This window comes from Carassius carassius, chromosome 46, assembly GCF_963082965.1.
Source record: "Carassius carassius chromosome 46, fCarCar2.1, whole genome shotgun sequence".
NCBI classification, from domain to species: Eukaryota; Metazoa; Chordata; class Actinopteri; order Cypriniformes; family Cyprinidae; genus Carassius; species Carassius carassius.
Genome location: NC_081800.1, coordinates 6,449,298 through 6,475,661, shown reverse-complemented (window position 1 = coordinate 6,475,661; position 26,364 = coordinate 6,449,298). Strand labels below are relative to the sequence as shown.

Genomic DNA, 26,364 nt, shown 5'->3' with positions numbered 1-26,364 from the left:
AGCAAAATTAGAAATGTTTTGTTTTATTAAAAATGTTTGCTATGTAACAATATATTTACATGAAAATTTAAAATATTTCCAGCTCATTCTATAAAATAATTATGTTTTTTTTTTTTTTTTTTTAAGTATTCATAAAGTTATGTTAGCATTTGTTATACTGCCTCTAATTTATGCAGGTTTTAATTTCAATATTGTTTGTATTATGTACTGTTTCACATTAAAGTAAAGATAATTTGGGCAGAAACTTGCTTAATTTTCATAAATTATTTAAAGTGCCCCTATTATGCCATATGGAATACTGCCTTTCATGTGTCTGTGAATATAAACGATCTGCAAAGTTGTAACTGTCTACAGTGCACGGTAAATAAAGTTACTGTCTTAAAAAAAAAAAAAGAATCGACAGATTCCCCTAAACGAGTCATCAGGAATTTGTATCCCACTTCTGTGATGGCTAGACGTCACAGGGTAACACATTTGCATAATGCCCGCCAATGTTGGTTATGATTCTCAAAACACTTGAAAGATGGATCAATTCAGAGCCTGTTTTTTTTTTTTTGGACCATATTGCTCCACTGAACCACAATGTGTAAGTATGATAAATAATAGATGTTTATATTTTCTATTGATTGATCTAAATGCACTTAATTCTTTATAAAAGAGGCATATAATGCTCAACTAATGCAGAAACATAATACTACCTGTCATACTTCATGGCAGCAGAGGTTTTCACATTCGCTTGGAATTCTGATACAGTTCCCACACGTGCACCAAAATAAATTATAACAATGACGCTGAAATCATGTCTTATAACTATCACAAACTAAGTTGTCACTTAACACTGAGAAACATCCTGCTCCAGTCCTGCTGGCGAATCAGCATCTGGTTAATCAACTACACGTTTCAGGCCATTTGACCAATCAGAGCAGAGTAGGCTCACAGAAAGGAGGAGTTTATAGAGACTGAATTTTCAAACTGATTCATACGAATTGTTTACAAATCATTGAGAAATTAAATGTATATTATGAGAAAATGATAGTGTTGCATGCATATAAACCTGCTGTAGGAGTCTCCCAGAACAATATTAGGAACCTTAAAAATGGCATAATTGGGGCACTTAAATCTTAATAGTAAAAAGCTAAATTGCTTAATTTTCCCTATGCTGCAATAATATAAATATTTTACCTTAAGATATGATTGTGATACTTTTGAGAGATTAACCAATAACACTTCCTTAACACAAGAGTTTCCTCACTCACCATTTGTGATATTTGCAGGTCAGTGCACTATTGACCAGGTCAGTGATGGAAGACGCATCACTGATATCATCCAAGATAATGACCAATGGAATGTCCTCAGCGCCACAGTCACGGTCAATCTGATTGGCCAGATTAGACAGGTACAACTGGAGGTCCTGAGATAGAGAAGACAAAAGTGTAGTGTTATGGAAATTTTTAGTTTTGTTAATTTAGCATTGATTGCATTAATCTCATTTAAGTATCTTTTATAACATACTATGAATAAGTTAGTACATATAGTCCATAGGGACATTGAGTTATTTTATGTAACTTGTGCACGTAACTGCTTTAGGTTGAAAAACATAATTTAAGGGGAAACTGTGTAGCAGGGACTGACAGTTTTTGAGAGTAACCAGGCATCTACGATGAGATGTGCATGTGTTATGATGTGATGTGCACTGAGCAACATGATTGGCTCAAAGGTCCTAGTCTGTCCTTCAATGTATCTTTTTACATTCTATAAAAAGTGGGCTGTATTCTGTGTGTTATCTCTTTGCACACAGACTCGGAAGCTGTGTGTAAACCAGATCATTCTCTGCAGAGAATTAAAGCAATACAAAGACAAAACTCTGTTTGGTTTTTCACTCTCAGTCTCTACAAATTGTTATTGAATTAGAATTTCCACAACAGTAGCTTTCCAACTGCTGGTCACACTAAACAAGTCAGTGTTTCCTGGGAAGTGTTATTTCCAGGCTTCACCTTGCAGGTTTGTTGGTGCAGGTTGAAGGTGGTGATAAGGCCAGGGCCTGGGTCACGGCCGCTCCTCTCCAGCAGGTACTCAGCCAGTCGGGTGGTGAGGTAGGTCTTCCCCGTGCCGCTGGGGCCCGACAGGACCAGCCGTCGGTGCTTCAGAAGCAGACTTATGTAGTGTTGCATCATGGGCTTGGGGACTAGAGTCTCAAATACCAGACTGTCCACACACTTCTCCTTAAAACCTGGAACAGAGAGAGAGTTGAGGTCAGTTAAAAGTGACAAGGCAATTAAAAAACAGGAAGGAAAAACATTTAGTAGACAAAATAGAGTAACCAGCTATGAGTGTTGAAAGTGTCAATGACAAGACATTTTCTTGACATTTTCGCTTCGGAGAAAGCAGACATAACACAATAAATGCGGTCATTGTTTTAAAGGTGGATGCCTTCTGTTTGAGAATGCAGTCATATAAAGAAATACTTTGGTGACACATGCATTTCAGATTGACCAAAACAACATATAGATGCTGTGAACGAGATCGGTCCGCTACTCAAGTTATCCCGTCTCATTGTGCAAAGTCACATGACTTTTTCAATGCACATGGTGGAATTTATTCGGTAAATGTGTTTCCATCGTAGTTTGTGTGCATTTTTTCTTATCAGATAAAAAGGTTTTTCTACTCAGTTGTGTGCACACATTTTTATGCGCATTTTTTTAATTTATGTGCATCATGACGTTTCCATTCAGCAGTTTTTATGTGATCATCCAAAATGCACATAAAAATAGGTGGATAGACACATAGCTATTATACCTGTGTAGGATGCGGTGTAAGAGAAGTAGCGTAAAAGAGGGAGAGATTGAAAGTGTGAGATTTTCACCTTTAAGGGTGACAGTGATGAGTCCAGGACCCTTTTTTAAAGAGTCACAGGGTGAACTTTCTGGGGCTTCGGCTCCAAGCACCCTCCTGCTCTGATTAATACTGTAACTGTGGATAGAGTCGACAGACAGTCCCATACTCGCACTGGGATCCACCTGCGAAATATAGTTCTGACATCCAAATACAAAGAACACATTAGATGAAATAAATATTATAATTAAATACATGAAATTACATTTCTTACATAAAATTACATACCTGTCTATATATTTTATAATATAAAAAATATATATGTATATATTGAAATAACCAGTTATTGACTTTTGATATATTTGCCAATAGTATTATTTGCATAGTAAAACATTATTTGAATTTTTTCGTACATCTTTTTGAATAATACATTACGATTGTAAAATTTAAAGGTTCCTTGTTTTTGCATATATTTAAACTAGTGCTGTCAGATGATTAATCGTGATTAATTGCATCCAAAATAAAGGTCTTTTGTTTACATAATGTGTGTGTGCTGTGTATATTTATTATGTATATATAAAGACACACACATACAGCATATGTTGGAAATATTTACGTGTATATACTTATATTCATATAAACTATATCATATATAAATATATTTAATATATAAATGTAACATTTTTCTTAAATATATAAATGCATATGTGTGTATATGTGCAGAATAAATATACACAGTACACACACACACACACATATATCATATATATATTATGTAAACCAATACTTTTATTTTGGATGCAATTAATCATTTGACAGCACTAATTGAAACATTTATAGCAGTCTTTACGCCACAGAATGAGATCTTACCACGAAAGCCGTGGAGATGTCCATGTCCAACACAGACCACTCAGTTTTCCCATGAATCCTAACAGAGCCAATGTAGAAATCCTGCTGCCTCACCTGCTGGTTGTATATCAGTTTGCTTATTTAGAGCATATGATCTAATGTTCATGTATTTAAAGGGATCTCAATTCAGTTTTCATGTATTCACCTCCATGGACACTTGCTGGTCAGCTATACGGACCACCACACGTGTTAAGGCTTCGTCCCTCTGAGATGACAGGCTCAGGAACTCCATAGGAGCAACGTCTGTGAGATAGATAGAAAGAATGACTTGACTCCATCCACCAGTGACATTTCTAGGTTAGTAATGGGATGCGATTCTTGGAGCCACCAAGCTTTCAAGGTTAAAACAAACAGCAATATCAGGAGACACAACTAAATGAACTCACCAGTGTTGGAGCACTCATTGAGGCTGAGGCTGAAGGACTTGGTGAGGCTCATGGGTGGTTTGGTTTGGTTTGAGTTCAGGAGGCTGGCCAGACCAGACGGCTGGGAGGTGGAAGTAGAAGGTGGGCAGCAAGGGAGAACAAGGGATGATGGAGCACTTCCTGTTTTCAGCTGATCATTCTCTGCCTTCAGACTCTCCACCATCCTCTACAATGAAAGATTTTATTTGAATTATGTTTTTCTTTGCAGTGCTTCACATGCAAAGTCATTCAATGCAGTGACATTTGTGTAATTTCACATGCATTTTCTATTGTGTGTGCATAATTATTAGGCAAAGTTGATTTTCATTGGTATACAGCCATTAATAGGTGATATATAATCATTAACAAGGGCTGGAAATGAAAAACACTTTATTTTCAGATTTACAATTATGAAGCAGGTTATCTTCTACAAGTAAAATGGGCCAGAAAAGAGATTTACTCAAAAATGCCTAATAACATTAAGTCAAAATTGTAATTAAATGCCGATTTGAAGGATGCAATACTATAAAAATGGCAAAATTTAGACACGAGCATTGCACAAGGAATGCTCAGTGAGGCAGTAGGGTCACAAACAACAGGTTGAGAAGAAAAGATATCAATCTGCAAAAAAGCTTTAAAATTAAGGTGAAGAAATTAGGTGTCAAACCAATGATTAAACCATCACCTTTAGTCTCCAGAGCCTGGGGTTTCCGTAGGTCCTTAAAAAACTAAATTAAATGACTAAATTGGTCACTAACCTGCATGTTGTTCATGGCTTCTCGTAGCTGCTCCAGCTGATGTGCTGAGCTCAGCGCTTCTAGCCGGATGTCCGTCAGTTTCATCTCTTTCTCCCACAGCTCAGACCGCAGCTCTGACACCATCTTCTCATCGCCCTCGTTTTCCTCGTTACTTTCATGGATCCTGTTAGAACACAATGTCATGACTGTTTAAATTGTGGCAACACTTAAAAGCAGACTAAAGGGTGTAATAGTCCAATTACTGCTGCCCATTTTTGCTTGATTATCTCCTGATATTGTGATTGGCACATGAGAACTTTACTCACACAGAGGAGCTGGCTGATTGGCCGGATGGGAGGGAAGTGGGTGGGTTCTCTCCCTCTTCATGACCCAGTTTTGGTGAGTTGGGTGCAGAAGAGTCTGGAGTGGCGATCTCTTCAATATCAGAGTACATGGAGCCATCTTTAGCGCCCTTCTTAATGCTGAACGCCTTGCCAAAAGAACTTCGTAACTACAGAGAAACCGAGAGAAAGACAGAACTTAAAATACACTGAAATACTTAAACACAAGAGGAAATGTTTATTCAGATTTTTTTATTAATTTAAAGTTTATTAATTTACTGTTCTAAAGTTCAAATGTAAATTATTATTGAGAAAAACATTAAACACAAAGTTAAACATTTTGGGAAGAATAAATAAATAAATTATTTTAATTTAAGGATTTTACATTCTGCAAATCTCCCTACTTTATCAATACTTTATCAAGTGTCAAATTCAAGTACTTTGCATGGAGATATTTCAAGCACAAAGGGACAAACACTTAAAGAACAGCACAAGAGAAAAGGAGAATTGTTTTTTTTTTTTTAAACAAGGGCACTTGAAACACTGGATTGTTGGTGTGGATAGTTATACGTTATGCATTCATTCCTATAAAAGAGCTTACAGCCTTGAACCACCAAAAAAAAATAAAACAGGTAAAATACAGAAGAACTGTAACAGATTATTTCAACATGCAAAGTGATCTGTGTCTACATGCCAGAGTTAGTGCTCAGCTGCAGCTTCATTCTTGTTTATTTTCTTCCATCATAGCCATATTAGACATTCAGTTTCCACATGTTTACAGTATTAGTAAAATAGCATTCTAGAGGGAATTCACCAAGGAGCCCACTGATGGTTACTTACACCAATTTATAAGTTGCTGAAATGACCAGTGCGCTAAAAGTAATTAATGCAATTCATGTCATGGCACATTTGCAAAATCTTGTGGGTCCCCGTCAGTTCTTAGGAGCTGGTTACAGGTGTGAAAGGGGTTTGCACTAAAAGTACCACGTGTTCACTAAAGGTCGATCTGTATGGGTTTTGGACGGCCAGTTTGTATATATTCTGAAGTCCGATATAGCCTATATGATTTTAAATATGGTAAAAATTACATGCATGACTTTTTTTTTCAAAGAAATTACTATTTGTTTTACATAACATTTACTAAAATCTGAAATAATTAAAAATATATATTTTAATTTGATAAATCTGTCAAATTCAATTGATATTAGCATCCTCTGTAAACTCTGTGAAGTATTTCAATATATTTTCTCAAATATAAGAAACAATTAAAGGCATTTTCACACAATACACAGTGAATATAGCATGAATATGCTGTCAAAATAAATGTCTTGCAACACTTATTGACCAAAAAAAACAAAAACATGAAGGCTGATGCCATTATGATGATACATCGGTCAACCTCTTGTGCTCTCTGCTTAGTGAATTCACCCCTTAACTTTTGTGACATAAAACTTTAAACCTATGAAAGTATTAGCAGCAATGACTGAGGACACAGAGCTTTGCAGAGTGGTTAGAAACAACACATGATGACATAAGAGGAAAAACTTACCTCACAGACCTTAAAGATTTACAAAAGAAGAATATGTGAAAAGCATGGTTATCCACTGGCAGATATTAACAGTCAATATAATTCAATCTTTGGCTCTTTTTTCTGCTTACCCAGCTCTTTTTCTTCTTCTTCTTGGCGTCATCTTTCAAGCTGCCCACACTGGAGTGGCTGGTAATGCTGTTCAGACTAGAGATGCTCTCGGATGAGTTCTGCCTCCTGATTTGCAACTCTGAGAGAAGGAATAAAGAACATTTGTTTTCTAACATTCATCGTATATTGAGCTAAAACTCCATTTGAGGTGTATGTTTGCTGTCTTCACCTTTGGGGGCCACATCTGGGTTATTGAGTGCCACTTGGATGACGGCCTGCGCCTCCATGTTCCTGGTCTTAAGGTTCTCGATTGTTTCTCTAAGGTCCAGTAATTCACTGTCCTATAGAGACAAAACCCCCCAGATGTATGTAGTCTGTGCTCATTCATTTAAAGCATAAACATTGAAATATCATTCCCCAAAGCTCTGCTACTGACGGTTTTCCAAACAGATGTAGTTTCACTTCTGCTTTCTGCAATGATTTACTGCCTGCACTTGACCAATGGCATTTACGGCAGACAAAGCCACAGGGACGTCTACAAAAGCTCCTCCAGCTGTACCTCTCTGAATCACTCAAACAATCTGTAGGGTCACAGCCAATGGAACGAAACAGTGAATCCGGGTCACTGTCTCTCATCGTAAGCTCTCTAGACTAGCTGCCTCTTGTACAGAGGGCAATGTGGAGTATGGCACAGATAACGCAGTGACCCTTTGGGAGTAAATGAAAAGCCAGCAACCCCCAAAATCCATTCAACCCTAATTTGACCCATTTTTGCTCTCTCGCTCTCAGTGTCTCAGGTTACACATATTGATCTAAATTTGGGCGGTTAAAGCACAGATGAGGTTCGGGTAGTGTTTCATACATGGACCAGTCTAGAGTAATTAGAAATACCAAAAAATGGTTTGTTTTCTGTTTTTAGACTATTATAACACTGAAAACAAAAATGATGTAGAATTTACTTTGAAACTATACAGTATCCAAACAGTATCCTATTTTGCATCATGATATGAAATGCTAATGCTGTAACTGTTACCAATAAGCCGTAAATGGTGGAACTGAGATTTGGTTTGGGCTTGTTTTTGGGATTGCCTGATCATACCTTCTGCTCAGCGCTGACGGAGAGGGTCTGGAGTCGAGAGGTCATGAGGGTCAGACTCTGCTCAAACGCTGCCACCAGGTTAGCCTGGATAAAAAGAATCCATTTAATTGCATTATATGACCATGATATAATCAAGATAATATTAAACAATAATTGGAATGTTAAAGAAAAATACTGTTAAAAAGTTTGGGGTGTGTTAGATTTTTTTTTTTTATGTTTCTGAAAGTCTCTGATGCCCTCTAGGGCTGCATTCCTTTGATCAAAGTAAAACGGTGTTATCGTGAAATACAACTCTTTTCCATTTGAATACATTTTAAAATGTAATTAATGTGATGCAAAGCTGAATTTCAGTCTTCAGTGTCACATGATCCTTCAGAAATTAAGATTATTATCAATGTTGAGGTTTTACTGCTTAATTATTTTTGTGGACACTTTTTCATGAATAGACAGAGTAGAATAACCCTTGAAACAGCAGTGTACATACAGAATAGAACAGAAGTGTCAGATTTGTCTGACAGTGCACACTTACATTAGCAGACAGCTGTGAGGTCAGATTGGCCATATCCTGTGAAGTCTCCAGCTCCCTCCTCAGCTTACGGATTTGCTGTGAAGAAACACACAAAGTTATTAACCAACAGATTCATGACATAAAACTGCATCAGATTTAAAGGAATAGTTCACCCGAAAATGTGAATTCTGTCATCATTACTCTTCCTCGTGTTGTTCCCAACCTGTGTGACTCTGTTGCGTTTAAGAGAAGGACATGCTAGGCTGCTCTTTTTCTATACAATGATCGCAGATGTCAACTAAGGACCTTCAAACTCCAAAAGAATGACAAAACATCATGGTAAAAATGTCATAAAAGCACTACATAATTCCATGGACCACTACTTTTTAAGTCCTCTAAAGTCATAATGATAGCTTTATATGAGAAACTGTCATTAATTGAAATAAAAATGTTCTCTAATAACTCTCTCACATCTCTTTTGCACAGTTCATATGGTCTACTTTCATAATTGGGAATTTCACTGAATGAATTCAGCAGAACAGCAGAAAAAAAAAAAAAAACCTCATTCTGATGAATGTCTGCTTTTGTGTTCCATTGAAAAAAAACAAATCATACAGGATTTTCTTTACAGCAGAAGTAAATGATGACAATTTTCATTTCTGGTGAACTATTCCTCTAAATGATCAGATTATTTACTTTGACATAAAACTCTGAAATGTTTTTCCTAAATTACAGTATTACAGTCAGACTGAACTGCAGAAGCTCACTGCAGCTGCTGGGAAACTGTGACAGATGATATTTAACACTCCCAATAGCAACTGTGTCAGTTTATATTTTCTCTATTTGGAACAGGGTGATAAACTCTATACATGCAACTGAAGACAACAGAAAGACAAATGGTGAGTATGTTCACATGCTATGATGCACGGCAGACCGGAGTGACACACAATGAGTGAAATCAGACTCGCTTCAAGCCTTCAGGCTTGGAATGCAAAACTTCAAGTACATCTCTTAAGAGACACCTTCATTTTCATACTGCTGTGATACAATATATATATATACGTACAGTATATCTGATGTGAATAGGCCTTCACATTATAGTTACAAATGTATAAATGCCAACATGTGACACGTGGTTAGCTACTCATTTCCTTAAGTCATGATTGAATGAAACATCACTTGACAATTACACAGCAGAGGAATCTCATAACAGCCTTCTGGACAGCTAATGGCAGTCAAAGGCTTTGAATCAATGTGTTAGTTCATCAGCTCCTCACATCAGCTGACGTGAGCTGTTCTAATCTCTGAGAACATGTGTGACAAAAACAGGTTATTAATATGACTGTAATTCACTTCTGAATGACAGAGGGAGAACATCAGAGAGAGAGAGAGAGACACTCACCTCGCCCTGTATTCTCTCCTCTGCCTGAGAGAAGCACGGAAGAAAAGAACAGATAGATAGATAGTAAGACGCTAAAGATATTGAAGTTCATAGTGATGAAAAACAGAAATACACATGAAAAAGATTTAAGACAGGGCTGCATGATTTGGTCAAATTATTTTGACAAATACTGTGCTTTTGAATGGCAACATAATAAAGATTTAATATCTCATAGTGCGTTGATGTCAAAGCTAAATGAATAAATAAACATAAGTGTGTTCACACTTGTTCTCATTAAAGGAACTAAATTGAGACCACTTTTAGCTGACTTAAAATGATGCAATAGTAATGACATTAAATGTGTTTTTAATAAATCATTGGTAAATTGTTTCACTATTTGCATGCCATATGGGTTAAACCGCTGTGTATGAGAAGTAGTAGTCAGTGAATCAGTGAATAAAAAACACATTTCACAATTATGATTTTTTTTTTTATGTTGTAATGCACTTTTTCTTTTTTTTTAATATTGTGGGGTTTAAATCAGTTTTTTTTTGGTCCAAAAACAGGTCTGTTCTTTATCCAGGTTACAGCTCACATCAGCACCCAGTCATGTGCAGCAGTTCAAGTAACAGCGCTGTTTTAGGTAAGGAAAGCAGAGAAAGCATCTTCTAGTCTCCCTGCTGTGAGGCTCCAATAAATCAGAAGTTCCAGCCGAGCGGCAGACTGCACTCTTGACAGTCTAGCACCGCAACACACGTGTGTGGAGCTCTGGACGGAAGAAACGCCCTGGGATACTTACTGAGGAGTAGCTGGAGGAGGCATTAGACACCAGTGAGAGCACTGAGCCATGAACTACAGGTGGAAAAAGAGAGAAATAGACAAATGTGAGTTTAAAAGTATTAAAATACCTAAATCCTACGTTGCAGCAAATTCTGATTATTTATTGTACAGATCCTGCGTTGTGTTTAATCATTTGTTGAGTCACATTTTGTTTACAGAGTTATGTTTCAGCACAAAAATAGTTCGAGAGTCTCAAACATTTTGACTCAGTAGTAATATTTTGTCCATTGTGGGATTCTTGCAACCCTTGCCAATCCAGGTGTTTCTTCTGTACGCCTCATGTAGACTGTACCATATGAACCCGAAGTCTCACCGTCATCACTGGCTTCTCTGTCTCTGAAGGAGCCGGATCGGATCATGCTCTTGGGTCGCTCGGCGAGCGATAGGGTGCTGCCCAGAGGAGAGCCCTGATACAGCTCAAAACTGGCCTCGTGAGCAGGGATGCTGTTGGATCTGGTCATTCTCGGCGTTCCTGAGGTTGGGCTGGGTGCTACTGCACAAAACAGACAGCAGAGGGAGACAGAGGTTATATATGATACCAATCACAGCACATTAGATAAAGGAGCCTTGCATACTGCCTGTAAAATCAATTAATGTAAAGGCTGTAAATGTATTTTTATAAACACAAAGTAGCCATTTGTTCTGTTTCTGAAATATATTTCAAATAATGATAGTTGAATGTTCTAAATTAATGCTGTCTTTAGAATATATATTCTTTAGAATTATTATTTTGGTATTATTTTTGGAGCGTGTGCGTGTTTGTTTAATGCATGTTAATTATATATTTAAAACTATTTTAAAACTATTTCAAATATTTTATTAAAACTATTTTTATACACGTGTTTTATAAATACATTTGTGGTAAGAAACAGTGTAAATAACTGCAGTTTTATAAAATAAACCATATCTTTACAAGGATCAAAATCATATTAACAATAAATTCTCCATCTTAAGAATGTTCCAGAAAGCCTCTGAAATGTTCAGTCACTTACTGATGCTCGTCAGTGATGTCTTTCCTGTCAGTATGGGTGAAGGGAACTGTGGCGGACTGTTGGTCTCAGTCAGGCTCACTATAGTGTGTGAGTGACGTCTCTCTTTACTGTCCTCCTCAGCCTGTGAGGAGCTGTGCTGGCTGATGGGAAGCAAGATTTTGACGTTAGTCAATGGATCTACATCAGATCAAACCATTTACCCCATCAAGAGGGACACCATCATGAAGCAGCAGAGGTGAAGTTAAATGACAAGTACCTTAAGCCTTTTTTTGGGAGAGTATTTCTGTCCCTTTGTGAGCTGAAAGAAAAAAAAAGAATGAGAAAGTGAGAAATACAGCATTATTTTAATGCTCATATGCATGGAAATTAAGAGATCAGACACCACAAATAGATCAGAGTAATTTGTAATGCATGTAGTTCAGTCAGAGGGATTATTATCAGAGATATAATCACAGTGTTGACATAAATAGGCAATTGTTCTGCTTTGACTTTTGGGTGGATGTGAACCGAGTGCAAATCTTCTGTAATGTGGCTCTCTGGATGAGGTAAAAAAAAAAAAAAAACTTAATGTTAAATATTAAACTTTAGTGTGTAAGGTAAGAATGACTTTGACTTTATAATCACTGAGTGGACGTTTGCTGTTACTTTTATAAATGATCTGACATTTGACTACTATTGCTTGGTATACAACAAAACAGATGAAAAAACAGCATATATTTACATTTAAAAGTGCAGTATATGATATTGACAGCAAGCAGTTGAAAACATTGGAAATAGTCGTTCCTCCCCAGCCTCGATGCTCATGTGGGTTGCTAGATTGAGGACACGCAACAGGAGTGGGCGTAAATGACAATGGAAGATGACAAGCCTTAATACTATAATACTATAAGCCCGTTTTAATACCTCTGGTCATAGAGCTTTTTACATGGGTGCCAAGGCTTTTAAGGTCGGTCTCTGACCCAGTTTGTTAACTAGCTTCCATGGGTGAAATATGCTTTATTTTCCATCAACTGGCAACCCGGGGTGTCGAAATACTATTGGATTTATCTAGCAGTGGGTGCAATCACACTAAAACAAAAACAGACATTCCGACACAGAACACACATTTCAAAGCAGATTAACTGGCTGTGGCATTGTTTTTATAGCTAAATTTAAATATCTGCAAACATATGGTATTTTATGCTTTAGTAAAGTAAAAGAAAATGACAAAACATTTTTACCAAATTATGAGCAACATCTGCTAACAGTAACCTAGCAACACTAGTAACATAGTAAGAATAACATCCTAGCAACCACATAGAAACCAAGAATATTGGTAATCAAACAGTTAGTAGTAGAGGTAGCCACTCACTTCAATAGTATTTTTTCCCTACTATTTTTTCAATGGATGCCATCAACTGTTTGGTTACCAACATTCTTCAGAATATCTTTGTTTGTGTTCAAGAGACGCTCAACAGCTATTTCCACCATCTAAATGATTACTAACCCCTCCAATTATAATGCTGCAGTGCTGTGAAACGATAAATGATGCTAGAGAAACAGCATTGTGAAGAATATCTCCTCTGGACACACAGGACACCCAGTGAATGAGACTTTATCGAGGAACACATCATCAAACTCTGATGGCCACTAGATGCAATTCTGTACAACGGATATATCCAAGACTTCATCAGTAAGAAATGAATAAAGAGAGCTATAGATCAGAGCTCTGATGGAGGGAGATGAGCTGCTGAATTGAAACATTAATCAATTAATCAATTAAACAAATGAGAAATTTCCTGGCTTATGGCCCTCATTAGCCTTCAGCTCTGCGCGGCAGAGCTGCGCACCCCAACAGAAATAATGAGCAAGATTAAGGCTGTGAGCTATTGTCCCGTTTTAAACTGACTAAGCAAGTGTTAACAAAATTTGGTGGTGGTGTTAATAAAGGAAGCCACATAAAAACAGAGAGGCCATGTGTGGCAGAGAACGGCATGAACCTTGTGGTGAAAATAACCTGGGAATAACAGGAAGAGTGAGCTGCTTTGAGATGTTTCCACTGGCACACCCAGTGATGAGCTGCTGCTTTGAACATGACACAGAATATAGCAGTTTTGGTCATTTATGTGGGACGGCTGCTGTTTTAGTCCAGAGACAGGAAGTGAGCTTGGGTACTGAATTATTTATTAAATTTTTTTTGTGATGTAGATGAATTCATGAAGACATTTTGAGACATTTTTTTGGTTTGTTTCTAAATTTGTGGTTCAAAATATAATATAATCTAATGTAAAATGTATTCTATACAAACTATTTATTATATTAATTGTAAAATAATGTAATATAATGAAATAATGAATTCATAATAGTCATCATGTTTGTTTCTAGTGTTTTGTGGACAAAACAAATATAGCTAATACAAAAAGAAAAATCTATATGGATGATTCTTAATAAGAAAAGATGAAATAAAAATACAATTCTGTCTGTTTTAAAGGACAAATTCTAATACTTTTAATGAAACTTTTTATCCTATTATATCAAGACATTTTCTTAGTTTTAATTAGGAAATGTAATGAATTCCCAGTTCCTAGATTTATATTTTCTCTTTTTAAACAAAGTAATATAATATAATATAATATAATATGATATAATATTTATAAAATGTATCATATGAAAGCTATTTCTATAAATTATAATATGAATTGATATTGATAAATTGATCAAATTAATTGATAAAACAATTCATTCATTAATAGCTGTCATCTTGTTTCTTTCTAATGTTTTATCAAATAAATATAACTTAACTAAACTAAACTAAAGATTAGGAACAAGCCATATTACTATTATGGATATTAGGAATATAGACTATATAGGCTAAAAATGTAGCAATTAATTTTTAAAACGATTAAGACTATTATGAATTAATTATTATATTATATTATATTATATCATATCATATCATATCATATCATATCATATTATATTATATTATATTATATTATATTATATTATATTATATTATATTATAACAGAAAACAGGATAAAAAATATTTTAGAATATTATATTAGATTAGATTATGATTTTATATTAATGTTTTTTTTTTTACTTCATGTTAATTATCAAGCATGATGGGGGAGATCGGATTTTTCATTTTGACAACACTAATGTGTTTAGTCCATCTTCCTTCAAATCTCAAATGTGTTTAAAAGCACATTTTTACAGTGTTTCGAACAGTAAACAGTAAACTAGCATAGCTCATGTTATCAGGTTAAGTGAGCACAGACAGGAAGTGCAGTGCTCACCTGTCTGTCGTGAGCGTGAGCGAGGCTCTGCTTCCTGTCGACCAGCCACCATCCTTCCCTCTGTCCTCATGTCTGAGCCTGTGCTCCGTCATGCTCCCCCCTGCTGGAGACACACTCATCTGCAGAGACAAGGACTCCATGCTACGGTGCAGCCCTGAGAGTCTGGGGTAGAGCGAGGGAGAGCCGCCAGCGCTGGCACTGGAGAAACACTCAGAGGAGTTGACGTTGAGGATGGGAGCCGGACTGGGCGTCAGACAGCTTGTTCTGCTAATTCCTGATAGTTCTTGTAATTTGGAAAAGGGCGGCACTTTGGGAGGAAGCTGGTCCTCCACGCTGACTATCCCACAATCCAGGCTGTTGGAGTTGACCTTGTCCAGGGGAGCAGGTTTGGGCAGAGATCTGGCACTGGAGGGCCTATGAATGCCAGGATACAGAGAGGAGTTAAAATCCAGATGCACAAATAACTCACACAATAGAAATAGAAATGAAAAATACATATGGCTGATTCTTATTGTACAAAAAAAAGTACACCTTTCAATGTTTGATTGTAATTAAAGAGGTATTTTGCTAATTTCTAAGACTGGCTAAACATATAAAATGTGTTAAAAGTGTTTAAGAACTCTAAACATGTCACTACTATTACTATACAATAAAGAACAATATTTTTCAATAATATGCGTGCTTTATTATTTCCTGGTTACATTCTATTGACTAAACCAATGGTTATTATTCACACCTCTACCACAACATACTTACAGTATAAGGAATGAATTTATATAAAATAAATTAAGTTATAGTTTAAAAAAACAATTAGTCCAGAATTCAGAATTATGATCTAAAATCATTATTACCAGTTAGTATTAGTGTGTCTATATTATTTTTTTCTGTTTCAGGGTTTTTTTTTTTCACATTTTTTTTCAAGTGACTTCCGTAAAATTTCTAGTTTTTGAAGTTTTCATTTAATGCTTATGTTTTAATTTTTAACTATATATATATATATATGTGTATGTATTGAGTGCAAGCTATTTTTCTTTTTTTAGTTAGGAAGTCCAAAACTTAACCAAAAAACTTCACAATTTCAAAAATCTGCACATTATGCATTAACACATTATACATAAATTTAAAACCATGTTAAGAACCTTATTTCAGGACAGTGAATAAATGTTTTAGCAAAGTTGAAACTGAAGAGGTGTCATTTTGCAAGATTTTTAGTCAATTTCAAGTAATAAATGTGTTTTTTTTTGTGTGTTTTGAAAGGACCACTCTGAGTGAAAACCACAGCCAATCAGAGCAGATGTGAGGTTTAATAAACAGCTATGTGGAGGAGGTTCATCTCACCTCTGACTGTTGGGAGAGGGCAGCTCTGAATATTTGCCCAGGCTGGATGGCTGTCGAAGTCCCAGTAGTTTGGAAGGAGGCTCCAGCGTGCTCTGTGTTGGTGTCAATGTGCCGTTTCTTTGGCCGCCTCCGCCACACTCAGAATCTGACACCACTGCCTTGGCTTTGGCCTTCTCCTTCTCCCGGTCCGTCTGGTTGACTGGAGCACACCCTCCTGTACTGGCCCGATGGGAGCTCTTTACACTGCCTGGTTCCTTCAGTCTAGACGGGACGGGCACTGTTTTTAAGCCAACATCCATGTTGCTGCTGACGGGACGAGCACCCGGCCGTCCTCCCATCAGACTCAAGGTGCTGGACTTAGCAGGTCTTGGGAGACTACGATACTGGATGTTGTTGCGTGCATTCGGAGCCATGAAACTTTGATCACAGTTCGACACATCAAGACTGGTCTTTCGTCCTCCACCTACCCCACCGGCAGAGGGTTTCACTGGGATACCAGAGGTTTTAGGAGTTTTGTTTACAATCGCAGAGTTTTCGGAGACGGTGTTTCCACTATTTGTTAGTATAGTGGCAGTGCCAGATTTCTTGTAACCGAAGGAATTAACCGTGCCGCCGGAGGGACGGACAACACCGGAGGGAGGTTTTCGGTTCTCGCCATGATCTTTCCCTGCATCCGAACTGGAACGCTGTAAGCCTGATGAGTTCACTGCCATTTTAGCTTTGTCCATGACTCGCTGATTGTTCTTTGGAACTGCAGGTATAAAAATAAACTCAGTCAGACATTAATAATCTGTGGTGGACAGTAATTAAATATTCTTATTTTGTTACTGTATTTAATTAAATTTGTCAAGTATCTGTGCTTTATTTGTGTTTTTGTTAAGATAAACTTTTATATATGGTCATATGGCAGAACTTTATTTTGTGTATTCGAGTAATGAAATGTGTTTATGTGGTTTAAGGTTAAAAAAACACATTATTTTCCACAAAGTATATTATTGTTTCTCCTTTATGCCCCACCTTTCTGAAACGCGTAATTTTTTACAAAGCTCATCGGCCTGAAAAGCGAGGTGTACGCTGATTGGCAAACTATCCAGTGTGTTGTGATTGGCTGAATACCTCAAGCATTTAACGGAAATGTTATGCCTCTTAACATACTGTGATGCCGTGTCCCAGTCAGAACACCGGCGCGACAAGACAAAAACAATAAAACCCATTACAAACGAGCCATTTGTTGCATCCAGTGGGGACATGATTACGGATTATAATGACTTACACTGTCTTTTTTTGCTCCGTTGCACTGCGCCATGTAAACATAATTTGAATTATCAGTGGCAAATCCTTTACATATGTAAACATACTTAAAGTCTGAGAGAACAGCTAAAAAATATAAAAAATACAATAGAAATATTCCCACATCATGATGTAGACATTTGGGGGCGTGTTTAAACAAGATGTTTTAGGAGAGCATGGATAAGTCTTAACTCTTATAAAGAATATCTCTTTTGGTTTTTGACGTTAGTCTTTGCAACTTTAGGGATCTTACCTATTCACAAACAGCTTGTAACACTCCAAAGAGAAAGGAAAACTGGAAATCGCATCATATGACCCCTTTAAAAATTTGTCGTTCCTTGTTATTTTGAACTGGAGAAATTGTCACCTGCTCTGAGATGCAATAGAAGTGTGATTCATGAACGAGCTGATTCTTTACAATGTACCTGTTAAATTGGTTCACAAATCGCACTGAACAATCCATTCTTGAATTAAATTGAGCGGATTGAAGCTGTTCTTGAGTCAACAACTGAATCACATGATCCGGTCAGAGCGAGTGTCCGGGAAACAACTCACTGAGTCACATGATCCGGCCAGAGCGAGTGTCCGGGAAACAACTCACTGAATCACATGATCCGGTCAGAGCGAGTGTCCGGGAAACAACTCACTGAATCACATGATCCGGTCAGAGCGAGTGTCTGGGAAACAACTCACTGAATCACATGATCCGGTCAGAGCGAGTGTCCGGGAAACAACTCACTGAATCACATGATCCGGTCAGAGCGAGTGTCCGGGAAACAACTCACTGAATCACATGATCCGGTCAGAGCGAGTGTCCGGGAAACAACTCACTGAATCACATGATCCGGTCAGAGCGAGTGTCCGGGAAACAACTCACTGAATCACATGATCCGGTCAGAGCGAGTGTCTGGGAAACAACTCACTGAATCACATGATCCGGTCAGAGCGAGTGTCCGGGAAACAACTCACTGAATCACATGATCCGGTCAGAGCGAGTGTTCGGGAATCAACTCACTGAATCACATGATCCGGTCAGAGCGAGTGTCTGGGAAACAACTCACTGAATCACATGATCCGGTCAGAGCGAGTGTCCGGGAAACAACTCACTGAATCACATGATCCGGTCAGAGCGAGTGTCCGGGAAACAACTCTCTGAATCACATGATCCGGTCAGAGCGAGTGTCCGGGAAACAACTCACTGAATCACATGATCCGGTCAGAGCGAGTGTCCGGGAAACAACTCACTGAATCACATGATCCGGTCAGAGCGAGTGTCCGGGAAACAACTCACTGAATCACATGATCCGGTCAGAGCGAGTGTCCGGGAAACAACTCACTGAATCACATGATCCGGTCAGAGCGAGTGTCCGGGAAACAACTCACTGAATCACATGATCCGGTCAGAGCGATTGTCCGGGAAACAACTCACTGAATCACATGATCCGGTCAGAGCGATTGTCCGGGAAACAACTCACTGAATCACATGATCCGGTCAGAGCGAGTGTCCGGGAAACAACTCACTGAATCACATGATCCGGTCAGAGCGAGTGTCTGGGAAACAACTCACTGAATCACATGATCAGGTCAGAGCGAGTGTCCGGTAAACAACTCATTGAATCACATGATCCGGTCAGAGCGAGTGTCCGGGAAACAACTCACTGAATCACATGATCCGGTCAGAGCGAGTGTCCGGGAAACAACTCTAAATGATCTGATTTACAGTAATCACCCTTAAATTCAAAACCACATCTCAGAAAACCTTTGCAACCACTGATCAACGACCCAAAAACATCATATCAATCACTCAGAACACCCCAGCCTTGTGTTGATAAGTTTTGCACCATGCACTCACGTTTTCTTCAGATAATTAATCTTGTTCAGTAAATAGATTTTTTGTCTCTGAGGGGATTGAGCAGGGTTTCTTAGGAAAGACAGATTAAGGGGCCGTTCACATATCGCGCCTAAAAACGCGTGGAAAACGCTAGGCGCGCAGCTTTCTCCATCTTTACAAAGCGCTCGGGCAGTTGCGCCCTGGGGCGTCTGCCATTGCTAAGCAACAATGACGCGCTCTCTACATGAAGACGCGGAAATTTCAGCAAAGGATAAATGGATTTGCAGCACTGAAAATCACTTGCAGTAGCTCTGCTACTAAATTTATTTCAAAATGGCAATACATATACAGCTATGATCAGCTGTTCTTTCATCTTGGCTGAGCTTTCAACGTTGTTACGGGAAAGGATGAAGCTGATTGGTTAGTTCTTGTCACATGACCCGCGGTGCGCTTGCGGCATTCTGAAAAGTTGAGATGTTTTTAACTCGATGCGGTGTGTGTGTGTGTGTTGCAAAGGTAGTTGGAAACATTGGAAACAAAGTTAGTTGTTTCCAATGTAGGCGCGGGGTATGCGCGCTCATAATGGAAGAGACGCGGTCGCGACGCGCTCGCAACCTGGAAAAAATGAGTGTGTCTGGAGAAAAACGAGTGCGTCGCACCGCGTGCGCGTCGCTTCCATTATGAGCGCGCATACCACGCGCCTACATTGGAAACAACTAACTTTGTTTCCAATGTTTCCAACTAACTTTGCAACACACACACACTAATAGATGCATAAGTCCTCTTCATTAGAATAATGCAGTATGTGGACACAATCCATCATGAGGTAAAGGATCACTCAGCAGTAACATAACAGCCTGCTTGAATATTCAAAAAAATTACTTGACCAGAGGAAAGGAAGTGGGTACGGCACAACTCCCTTATGAAACGAAAATATATTGCAGTATATTGGAAAATATCATGTAATATATTAAGCATATATTCTTATATATATTTATTTTTTCCAATATATTGTAATATATTGAAAGCGGCAATCATTTGTATATTTTGCAATATATTATGTAATATATGTATCATCAATATATTATTAAATGTATTCAAATATATAATATATTAGAAAATAAAAAGGGAAAATAATATATTACAATATATCACAATATATTTTAAGAAATATAATGATAAATATATTTTCCTTTCGTAAAGGCTGTTACAGTACTGACAACATGAAATGGGTGAACTTGCAAAGCCCGCCCTGGTGGCCATCTGGATCCTCTCAAAGATATTTATAAATATGCGGCAAAAAACGAGGCCAAAATGCTTGCACAATTGTGACTCGATCTCTGAATGAACTGGAAAACACATATACAGAAGAGATTGTTGGCTTTACTATAACAACATTATCCATGGTATGCAAAAAAAAAAAAAACTTTAGCATTTAATTGCTCAATTAGCATAACAAATAAAAATAGAGCAATAGTGAAAACCCGTGTGTATTTTGTCAGTCACGAGGTGCTTTAATTCACACTGCTGCCACCCAGGATGATGGCCAACACAAGTAAATACAGCTCACATCAAATTGAGATGGAGGTTAGATGTGAAAAGAATTATGTTGAGCTGAGGCCATTAGCAGATGATGACTGGATTGAATGCAAGCATGATTGTATCAAAGGGTAAAGAAGGGAAACACACATTTCTTACATGTTTGTTTAGACTGGACAGAAACCGTAAAAAATGAGTCAGAAACAGAAAGAGAGAAAGAGTAAATGGAAACAGGAAATATTGGACAAGAAGTAAAAAGTATCTAAACAAACTCAAACTGACAGAGATCAAGGTTAAAATTGTTAAAGAAAATGAACAAAAAGAACCGAAAACTAGGTGGTAAAAAACTGTAAAAAAAAAAAAAAAAAAACCTGAGACATTACAAAAAACACTAACTAAAACTGTAATGTATGTTTGGCAAAACTAACTAAAATAAAACAGTATATAGATTAAATGTCCATAGTTTTTGTCTTTGTCAATGTCTTTCATAGAGCAAAAAACAGCTGCATTTCCTTTCCCTGCGTCTCTCTCTCTCTCACACATACACACACACACACACAGAGCCCCTCCCCTCCCCTCCGTGCACACCGCGTCTCCATGAGAACGATCGAGTGTTCGACGTTGAAAGCAAGTTCGTGAAAGGTTTGTATCTCGTGAACACCTTTACACAATCACACATTAAAAAGTGGTATAAAAATATTTATATTCTGAATACAATTTTGTCAGTGTGTTAATGTCGACCCAAAAAGCGATTGCTACTTTGAGCTCCCTGACAATCTGACAGAAATGTCTTGTTGTGGCTCAATGGGTTGAATACATGCGGTTCATCTATGTCTTCTTTAGTCTGTTGGCTCTTTAGGTTTTTACTGGCACACGTCACTTACACATTTTGCACTTAGACTGTTTACATATTTGTGCCCATATGTACATTTTATGTACTGGTTTTATTTTACAATGATTATTTTCTAAAATATTACGATGTTTTTGTTGAGTTATTATTACACAACACTTTTTCTGACCTTTTTTAATCTTGCCCCTGACAAATAACCCCAATTGAGAAAAAAAAAAAACTAAAACTAACACTAAAACTAAACTAAAACTAAGCATTTTCAAACAATAAAAAACTAAACTGAATTTGAAAACAAAAAGTCAAAACGAAATAAAAATAAAAACTAATGGAAAATGCTAAACTATAATAACCTTGAGAGAGATACAGCTGTGAGAAGAGGAGTGGAAATAGATGTGATTTGTCTGCCTGATACAACATCAGTATAATGACAGGCTTGTACAACAAAATCTATTTTTTGTTTTAAACATGGTTTTATGAACGTGTTAGTGCAGTGTGACATAATAAAGATCCATTTCTTCACCAAGGATTTGACTGGCATTAGCCATGTTTGCTAATGCAAATGGCACTATAACTATTGATCATACATAAGGTTTTTGATAAAAAAAAAAAAACACATGCAACCTCCTCTCAGTTAACCTTTTCATGCTTAATCCTGTTCTGAATGCAGACAGTCATTTACGGGATTGAAAACCACATTCTACAAACTCGAAAAAATACAGGACATGTAGTAACAACAGCTTTCACAGAAATTCTTCACAGTGTGTACAGAGCTGAAAAACGAGTTTTTAATGGCATATTTAAACATGTATCAGGACTGTATTCTGTGTGTGCTGTGCAAAAAAATCACAGGCAACAAGTTATGTTTTGACTCATTAGTGTTGCTAAATCTTGCTAGAGAAAAGACAACAAATAAGAACAAGGCCATAATAAACTCTTTTATCTTAGAAATAAGCCAAAATATCCTCACCTGCATACTTTTATAACTACATAAACTGGATCGCTTTATAAGTCGAGAAAAAAAAATCCAAAACCACTTAATAATCATTGCTTATTATAAGTGGACATGGCAACCCTTCACAAGCGCTCTCTTTGAAGCAGCCTTTTAAACTTGTAAAACACAGTGGCTTTGTCTACAATAGTTTAGTTAAAATCACCAAACATAACAAGTCTTTGGTTGCTGTAATATTACTTTAATCAAAAATTGCAGTCAGACACCGAAATGTTGCTTTGGTTATCATGATATCAGCCATAGCAATTTAGAGGATTCACTCCTGAAACTTTACAGTATGTACGTGGCCTAAAGCCTCAAGTATACTTCTATTTCAATGTGAACACTTATTGAAGGGCCTAACACATAGCCTTTTAAATGTATGCTTCATTTAATAGGTTGCACGAATACAGGTGCCCTACACATGCATACTATAAAGCTTCCTCACTCGTCAACAAGGTAGTAAATTGCTGTTGTCCTGTTACTCAACTGTCATGTTTCAAAATTGCATATTAACAATCTGAATAAGGAGATAAGGGGCAGTCACGCTGCACTTTTCGTTCCATTGACTTCAATTTATACGCATGTGAATGCGTCAGACCGGAAACGCAAGCTCATGCAAAATATTTCGGATTTCGTTGCATTCCAATGTTAAAGTTTGGTTAACTCTGACCTGCGTATTCGCATCACGTGAAGACATGTGACCAGTAGAAGATCGATACATCACTGTGTGACCTCTCTGTACAGAAATTCAAACATGTAGGAAGGGCTAATTTTAGCCATAGTCCAGCATCCTATTTTATATAATAGATCTTTAAAAAAGATTATAAAAAAAAAAACCTGCATGGTTCGCAGTGTCAATGGAAACAGGAAGATATGGTACATTTGAATGGGGACACCTTTTATAATTTTTATTTGCATAGTGTGTACAGTATATAGCATAGAGACAGAGTACAATAATAAGACGCTTTCGATGCCATCTCAAAAGACACAGTACAAGCACATCAGAATCCATGTTGTGATAATCGAGGGGAAGCTTTGGTGCCTGATCTTATATCCTGCTCCCGCACATATTCGCAGCGGCGTCAGAAAAATTTTGCATGTTCAAAGTCTAGTGTGACCGCCCCTTTATTATATAGAATTCACATGCTTTATTTGAGAAAATATTTTTTTAGATTCGTTCATCAATTCATTCAGTTACCCTTTTTACAGGTTACAACAGTAGATTAGTGTGTTATGAGTGAGTCACTCAAATGATTCAGTGAGGTATTAGTGAGTCATATGAATTAATATATATACATATATATTAAGATAAAGATTATTTATTTAGTAAATCACTAAATCATTCTTTTAAAAAGCACAACAAAAACAGTTCAGTAACACCCTTTTGTCTTCTTAATTGTATTATAATCATTTATTTTTATTATTGCTGGGCAACGATTAAAATTATTGAATTGGAATTAATCATTTTCTGTGATTAATCGCGATTTATCACATTGTTGTGCACAAAATTCAATAATCAATTCAAAAGAACTGCATTGCGCACTTTTATTCTGAAAGTACTGCTGTATGTACAAAAGTGCAATAACATTTGGTTTGCAAACAGGTTTTTACAGCAGTATTCTCTTTACATAGTAGCATTTAAAATATTTCTTGAAAATCACAACTTAAACATTAATGTAATCAATTTAAAATCTGCTTTTCATGTAACTCATGTATTCTTGTGATGGCGTGTCTTGACACCATGTCTTAAATGGACACGAGCAGCGCGTGAGATGACAAATCATGCGTACGTCATTCGTTGTGATCCTATACACCCAACAGCTATAATCTGTCTACAATGACTTACTGTCAGGGATTTGTTGTGTCACGCTGTATCCATTGTAGACTCCATCACTGATTATATTTGGTTTCTATAGTATTTTGTTGCATCGCGCCACTTGTGTCCGATGTAGACACGGTGTTAGACCTACCCCAAATGCTCTCATTGGTTGAGACGCATGATTACACCCCATCCTAAACCAGTACAAAGTTTTATACAGTCACTATTCTTTCATCCTCTTTCTCAAATTGTGAACAAGATTAACTCACATGATGAAATGAAATAAATAGATGCCTCTTCTCATTCAGTCAATCAGCAGATCCTCATCCATGAATGAGGAATAAATAAGTTCACGAAAAAGGTCTTTAAAAGCAAGAATGTAGTTGCATGCTTCACAAGCGACGTATGAAAATGAGTCAGCGCATTGAAGTGATTCATTCACTTGAATGATTCGTTCTAAAACACTGATTTGTGCTTAAACGCATGGCCCTTTTACCACAGCCCAGAAAATCCATGAGATCAGCTTGTGCTGCAGCTATGGGATTGATCAGTCAGAGAGAATTATCGTCACTCTGTCTGAGGAACGAGATCCCATAAATAATATTAATAGTTTATTTTCTCTCCCAGTTTATAAGAGGCCGTATTTCATACACATCTCGCATGACATGGATTGAGGTTTCCAGTTCTATAACTACATTTTCAAATATGGAATATTTGGGATCCAATTCCACTGGATGATAAATCATAAAGACAACACTGAATAAAAGCTGGAACAAATTCTCTCTGTTATGATATGTGGGTATAATCTTGTTTTTCCAGTGCCATCTCGTGTGCTAAGTCTGTCCAATCAAAGTGTCTGTCCACAGGGAGAGGCAGATAGCGCTGACAGACATTTGGCTTGTCGGTCAGTAACATCTACAAACTCGCTGAAAGACTAATGATTGCTTCTGTGTTCCACGGTCTCTGGGACAAACCACTTAAGCGTTCAGCCAGTTTTGGTTCTGCTTGCATCTGCTTTAGCTGACAATGACTTAGGGACTTACATGTGCACTCGTTTTTGTTTCTGTAGATTCGGTATGAACTTAAATAAACTAAGGAAGATAACAGGTGATTTTGTTAGCTCACAATAGTGAGATTTAATCGCAGAATTTCAAGATGCAAACTCGTCTGAATTCTGAGTTTATCTTTTTTTTTTATCTCACATTTGTTTCTTAGTATATTGAGAAACAAATATGAGAGAAAAAGTTGCAATTACATTTTTTTTATTTATTCCATGACAGATACATGCTTCCATAGGTTCTTTTTTGGAAGTTTTAGACGAGTTTAAACAAATGTGATAAAGAAGTACGTATGAGCTAGTTCTTAACTCAAAAAAGACTCACAAATCGGTCTCAAACTCTTCCACCCATAAAAGAGCACAATATGGCATAAATCTGAAAGTTTACTGTGGCAATGTTTTGCTTGTTAATATTGTAAGTTAATATTTATTATTAAACACATTATTACTATCTTTATAATATTACTGCATCATGGTTTCCACAAAAATATGAATCAGCTCGAATGTTTTCAGCATTGAATATAATTGTTTCTTGAGCATCAAATCAGCATATTAGAATGATTTCTGAAGGATCATGTGACACTGAAGACTGATGTAATGATGCTGAAAATACAGCTTTGAGCACAGGAATAAATTACATTTTACAATATTCACATAGAATAAATAATTGTCTGTATTTGACAGGACA

The 26,364-nt window shown here is 37.0% G+C and overlaps 1 protein-coding gene across 2 annotated transcripts in view; it reads right to left on the bottom strand.

The window, feature by feature from the left end:
- The window catches only part of LOC132129787 (neuron navigator 1-like), a 134,050-nt gene that overhangs the window by 5,687 nt on the left and 101,999 nt on the right, over nt 1-26,364 (bottom strand). Inside the window, exons 7-25 of one of the 2 annotated variants that reach the window (XM_059541550.1) lie at nt 16,300-17,050; nt 14,962-15,375; nt 11,939-11,980; nt 11,683-11,822; nt 11,004-11,183; nt 10,650-10,702; nt 9,872-9,895; nt 8,491-8,565; nt 7,962-8,045; nt 7,092-7,203; nt 6,883-7,001; nt 5,209-5,393; nt 4,904-5,066; nt 4,128-4,332; nt 3,887-3,984; nt 3,703-3,798; nt 2,864-3,032; nt 1,995-2,230; nt 1,257-1,411 (exon numbers count right to left, since the gene is read on the bottom strand). In XM_059541550.1, coding sequence (XP_059397533.1) covers nt 1,257-1,411; nt 1,995-2,230; nt 2,864-3,032; nt 3,703-3,798; nt 3,887-3,984; nt 4,128-4,332; nt 4,904-5,066; nt 5,209-5,393; nt 6,883-7,001; nt 7,092-7,203; nt 7,962-8,045; nt 8,491-8,565; nt 9,872-9,895; nt 10,650-10,702; nt 11,004-11,183; nt 11,683-11,822; nt 11,939-11,980; nt 14,962-15,375; nt 16,300-17,050 — 3,301 coding nt within the window. The remainder of the gene's footprint in view (nt 1-1,256; nt 1,412-1,994; nt 2,231-2,863; nt 3,033-3,702; nt 3,799-3,886; nt 3,985-4,127; nt 4,333-4,903; nt 5,067-5,208; nt 5,394-6,882; nt 7,002-7,091; nt 7,204-7,961; nt 8,046-8,490; nt 8,566-9,871; nt 9,896-10,649; nt 10,703-11,003; nt 11,184-11,682; nt 11,823-11,938; nt 11,981-14,961; nt 15,376-16,299; nt 17,051-26,364) is intronic. The other variant, XM_059541551.1, reaches the window with a different exon arrangement.